Raw genomic sequence first — 6,000 nt, 5'->3', positions numbered from 1 at the left:
TATTGAATCTGCTTTTTCAAATCTGAGAACTCTTTTGAGCTTTGTCACTTGATTGTAGACCCTTTCTCAGTTTCAGAACACAGAGACACACTGTGCTTGGTGCCAGGAGAGCAATTCTGGGCCACCTTCATATCTCCTGGCCCTGAGGGCAAGTCAGTGTCATCTTCCTCTGTTGCCTGTTTTAATGCTAACAGAGGACTGGTCCAGGTTCTGTCCTCACAAAAAAAAACAACAAAACACCAAAACCAACCAACCAAACAAAAAGCCAACCCAAAATGCAAGGGGCAGCTTTTTTGTAGGTTCTCTGCTTCTTCTGTGGTTTCCATTTTTGTTGCTTCTTGTTATTTTTTAGTTATAAAAAAATACACTAATTGGAATACTTTAGTTTTTTTGTGTTATGTTTTATGGTTCTGCTGCCTGTAACATATCTGGGAAGTGTAGGAATTCTCTGGAGTTCTTGGAGCACAAAGTATTGTATTAAAACCTTATTGCATTAATAGTTTATTCACAGATTCATCCATATACACGTCCATACACAGATAATTACTCATGTCTGTATTGGTGAGAGCACTTCCTAGTTAAAAAACAGAAAGACAGACTACCATGTTGTGGTGCAATTGAAACATCCCATAGGACATATCTGGTTATTTTAAAACTTTGACTGAATATTAGGCAGCTTTGCTGGTTTCACAGCCATCTTGAGCTGCTTGGCTCCTTGGGCTCTCCACACAGCTGGCTGCCCTGCCAGCTACCTTTCTGTTCAGCTGACTTAGCTGGAAAGCTGATGAGCTTATGTAGTGAGGGACTTCAGACCTTAGGAGATCTACATACAAAATATGCCTACTAGATAAGCTGTCAAAGCAGAAATTGTATCTGGGCAATGTCAGCATTTTAGGTGTTTCTAAAATTAAATATTTAAGAATACTTAGTGTTTGAAAAGAAGGAGTTTGAGATTTGGATTTTTTGTTCCAATCTAATTTCATGTTGTAATGCATACTCTGTATTACTCTGTTCAATCTCTGTTCAAATTTCTTTTTAGACTATGCTTTTAGCTCTTTTAAGTACAGTTTGCTTTTTTCAAATGTGTTGTATGTGCTTTTTTCCAGTGCTATTTATAGCAACCACATGCATATAAAGGTAAAACTTTTATCAGGAAAATTATAGGTTAGAAAGTATAGAAAAAACATTCTACAAGAGGTACAAGATTGTTATGACTAATACAGTCCCATTCACAATGAATGTCACATGCAGACTATGCAGTCACATGTTTGGTATCTTTATTTGGATCATGAAGATGTGCCCAATTGTCAGAGTAACTTTTCAGAGTACCTATGTGTTTTTTCTTATGATTGAACAGATAATCAGAATGCCTTTTGTCTAATATAATGTTATTTCATGTTTGTAGGTAATATATGCTTTGAACACTAAAAATGATGAACATGAAGCTGCTATCCAAGCCCTTAAGGATGCTCATGAAGAAGAAATTCAACAAATTCTTGCAGAGACCAGAGATAAGATCTTACAGTACAAAAGTAAAGTTGCAGAAGAAATGGATCTCAAGAGAAAGATCCAGGTTTTAGAAGAGTCACTGGAAGATCATAAAAAGATGAAACATCAGGCCTTGACAGAATTTGAAGCCTATAAGGGTAGAGTTGAAGATATGCAGCTTTGTGCAGAAGCTCAGCATGTTCAACGTGTAGTGACCATGTCAAGAGAAGTAGAAGAGATCAGAAAGAAATTTGAGGAAAGGCTGCGAAGCTTCATACAGTTACAAGTGCAGTATGAGAAGGACAAGCGTACAGCTCTGGAAGACTTGAGAGCTGCCCATAGACTTGAGATTCAAGAGCTTCTGAAGACTCAACAGAGTCAGAATGCTACTTTAAGTAAGGGACAAGAAAAACTAGAGGAATTGCATAGACTGGAGTTGGAAGACTTGAACAGTAAAGTTGAAGAGTTAAGGCTGGAAAGAAAAAAACTCATTGAGGACTATGAAGGCAAACTCAGCAAAGCACAGTCCTTCTATGAACATGAACTTGATTCTTTGAAAAGATCTCAGCTTTTTACAGCAGAGAGTCTACATGCTTGCAAAGAAAAAGAAGCTGAGCTAAGAAAAGAATTTCAAACCCAGGAAAGTATATTACGGAAGAACCTGGGAAAGCTTAAAACTGAATTGCAGATGGTCCAGGATGAAGCTGCCAGTCTACGGGAAAAATGTCAAAAACTTCAGGTGGCTCTTGGTACAGCAGAAAACAATGTTCAGGTAAGACCAGTGCTATGTTGTTCCTAAGGCTGGGAATTTTCTTTTCCTATTTATGCTGTCTTTCTGTGAGGCTGGTAGGCTGAGGAGATTGGAACATGTAAATATATTTTCTGTCACTCATTGACAGCAGATTGTCATCTACTTCTGTTTTTGTTGTATGTGTTTAATTTTCCCGGACTGAATGAATGCTACTTTGTATTCCAGTAGAATCTAGAAGCCCCTACCCAGGGGGAGATTTTTGGTCTCCTTCCTTTCAGTTGTTAATGAGCAGAACTTGATTCTTCTAGTCAAACTACTCAAGGTATATATACTCAATAGAATCCTCAAAACTGTTACCACTTAAAGAACAGACTAACCCCAAATCAAACCCTGTTCCCCTAACCCCAAAGACAGGAAAAAGAAAAAAAACAAGCTAAGCAGTATCTTTGCATCAGGTCTCCATATAAATTAATCCCTCCACCCTCCTCACCGCCCTCCCCAAAAAAAGAAAAAAAGGAAAAAGCAGTAGCAATATTTAGTTTACTAATTTACTGGTTTATTCAGGATATACTAAAGGACAAGGTTCAGGAGAGGTAGGCTAAGGGATATGTCGGAAAAGAATTCAAAACTACTATGCCCTTATTAAATGTACACTCTGAGGGAGGGGTGCAAGGATCAAAGGAGTAAAAAGGGAGGAAGTCGAGTGGTTACTGCGTTCTCCTTATGAACATGTTAATAAGGCACAGAGCCAATTAGCATTCATGGGTCCAAAGTCAGGGCAGTAGCTATTAGGGGCAGTCCATAACTTGTTGTCCATTTTTCCTGCCTGGTATTAACAACCTTTGTTTTGCTTTTTTTGTCCTTGTATAGGCAGGCTTGTTTTGGTCCATTTGCTGGGTATAATCAGCAAAAGGCCTCTGCTGGCTTAAAAGGCATTTTATTTAGTCTTATTTGGAGGGAGAAGACTGGCCATTCTCCATAGGTGACAAACTGAAATATTTTCTAGAAAAGTCAAGAAACCACTTACCCAAACTGTACAGTTTCTTGCAGAAATACATTTGACAGGAATTTCATACAACTGACACTGTAAATACAATGACTATTCTGTATTCAGTGCAGTCTTGCTTGTAGAGGTCGTTAGTGACTACCATGCCAAAATATGTTGGGTGTTACAAAAAGTTGATTTGTGGGAGATAAGAAAAAAAGACAACTTTCTCAATGTTTTACTTTTTATTTAAAAAAAAACAACAACTTCAATGATGTTTTTACAAAGCAGTAATTGAAATACCACATGCAGGTATGTACTGGATTTGGCTGGGATAGGGTTACATTTCTTCAGAGGGTGTTGTGTTTTGGGTTTGTGATGAGAGCAGCGCTGATAACACAAGGATGTTTTAGCTATTGCTGAGCAATTCTCACACAGAGCCAAGGCCTATGCTGCTTCTCACACTTCCACACTAGTGAGCAGGCTGGGAGTGCACAAGGAGCTGGGAGGGAGCTTGGTCAGGACAGCTGACCCTAACTGACCAAAGGGATATTCCACACCATATCATGTCATACTCAGCATATAGAGAGCTAGGGGAAAACTTTTGGAGTTAAGGCATTTGCCTTCCCAAATAACTGTTAGGCCTGGAGATGACTGAACATGTGCCAATGGAACAGCAAATGAATTCCTTGTTTTGCTTTACCTGTTAAGCTGCCTCTAACTCAACCCACAGATTTTCTCACTTTTACTCTTGTCACAGTTTGACTCAGGTCCGACAACAATGCTCTCGATCCCCTCCCCCTCCCACCCACGTAGGGAAGGAGAGAGAGAAAAAGAGAGAGACCTGGCTGGATTGAAAACTAGACTACACAGCTTTAGTTAAAACACTAATGAATGATACAAGAAAATATATACAATTATATACAGATATACATTCAGGTATGGGCAAAAGCCTCTCGCCTCCCCCCACCCCAGCAACTCCCACAGCACTTCCCTGAACTGGGAAGAGTCCCGAGGAATCCCAGAGCTGCTGCTGGAAAAGAGCAGAGTTATGGGGGTCAGGAGATCTCAAGCCTAAGGGTCGACGGTGATGGATGAACAGAGTCCTCCCCGGACGCCGGCCATGGACGGAAGAGAAGGGAAGAGAAGAAGGAAGGAAGTTGTCTTCTGTGATCTCTGACCTTCCTCTGAGCTTACGTAGATATATGGAACGGAATATCTTTGGCCAATTTTGCTGTCTGTCTAACTCAGCCTCCTACGGGGGGGGGTCACGGATCTCCCCATAGTGTCTGAGCCGGCAGAGTGCAGGTGCGACCTTGAAGCCTCAGTAGTTAGAAAAACATTCCACTGTCTTATCAGCCTAGCAGAACACACTGTTGCTAGTTAAAAGAAAGCTTACTGAAGGAAAAAAAAAATCAGTAAAAAGAAAAATTGGCTTCATCCTGGCTCAAACCAGGACAACTCTTCAGATTCTCTCCTCTGTACTGCTGGGGAGAAGCAAGCAAGTGGGTGTGTGGGGCTGAGCTGCTTACCAGGTTAAACCACGACACAGTGTTATTTAGATACTTACGTTTCTTGTCCTTAAAGAAGCACAAGAAACCCCAGAAATACCAAGACTGTTTTGGGGGTTTTTGGTCACCAAAAAATTGGATATGCTGGACTTGAAGGAAAAGGTACTGTGAAATTCTGCCTGTCTTTTAGTAGCTATGCTGAGGCCTGAAGAACAGTAATTTCTGTGGGTAAGCTTGTCTTTCGCATTTGCAGTTACTCTCAAGTTTCAAATTCAGAAGTACCTTAAATGTGATCTTTGTAGTAATTTTGGAGTTGAGATGGGCCTTGAGCTTTTTCCAGTTACAGACTACTTCTAGCACATATTTTGTACTATTCTTCCTTCTTGTGTAAAGGCTACAGGGTTTAGTGAAACAAAACTGCCACCTGTATCAAATGTTGAATTCATAATACGATTTTCCAGATTTCCAAGGGGTCTTCCAGAAGTTTATTTCTAACTTTGTTGAATTAACAAAGCAGATTTTTTGTCTTCCAATCAACTGCATCAAGGACATGGGTTTTTGGCAAGCCGCAGTGAAGAGGAAACCCCACTGTATGTTGATTATTCTTGCAATCAAGGGGTTTCTCTTGGTTCCAAAGAAGAGGAAGAGTCTAATAAAGCTTTTGTAGTGAGTTTTAATGTCAGGTCCTGCTCTCATCATTGTGGATAAGGTGGTCAAAGGCATAATCTCACTACTTCTGGTGTCCATGTTTCATGTGTCATGCCCAGTGTTTCCCCCAATTCTATTTCCTACTTTAGTTTCTGAAATGACATTTACTATTGTGGGCTCTTGAATGATGAGAAATTCAACTTTCCTTTTAAAACAGAGCAAGATTTCCTTTCCCTTTCTGTGTGGCTGAGAAGACATTTACACATTATCAAGATATGCTGTTGTGAATCAGCAAATCAGACTTAAAACATACTAAAAGTTTGATTTAACTATATCCATGTGCAGCTTGATTTGTGTCAGTGCTGAACATTCAGAGTTGCAAGGAAGGATGCAGTAAACTACTGTGAACATAGAATGTATTCTTCCATGTAGAGAACTCTGATACCAGAAACCAGGTTTCTCAAATTTTTTGAAAAATAAGTATTATCATCATATTAATTTTATCCTATTACAAGATTTCTGCTTTTCTATGAATAAACTGTGTTTACTGAAGGGCCTTTTCTGTACATTTTAACCTAAAGCTCATCTAAATTTAAGCTTGATTGTATATAATGATA

General features: G+C 39.5%; 1 protein-coding gene across 3 annotated transcripts in view; it reads left to right on the top strand.

The window, feature by feature from the left end:
* Window positions 1–1,411: 1,411 nt before the first annotated feature.
* Window positions 1,412–6,000, top strand: part of FAM184A (family with sequence similarity 184, member A) — a 46,007-nt gene continuing 41,418 nt past the window's right edge. For 2 of the 3 annotated variants that reach the window (XM_009999088.1, XM_009999089.1), the window contains exon 1: window positions 1,607–2,260. In XM_009999088.1, coding sequence (XP_009997390.1) covers window positions 1,607–2,260 — 654 coding nt within the window. Of the gene's footprint in view, window positions 2,261–6,000 lie in introns of all 3 variants that reach the window. The other variant, XM_009999090.1, reaches the window with a different exon arrangement.

Source organism: Chaetura pelagica, unplaced genomic scaffold (genome assembly GCF_000747805.2).
Source record: "Chaetura pelagica isolate M959 unplaced genomic scaffold, ChaPel_1.0 scaffold90, whole genome shotgun sequence".
NCBI classification, from domain to species: Eukaryota; Metazoa; Chordata; class Aves; order Apodiformes; family Apodidae; genus Chaetura; species Chaetura pelagica.
Note: the sequence above shows the minus strand (reverse complement) of the source record. Positions and strands in the feature narration are given on the sequence as shown.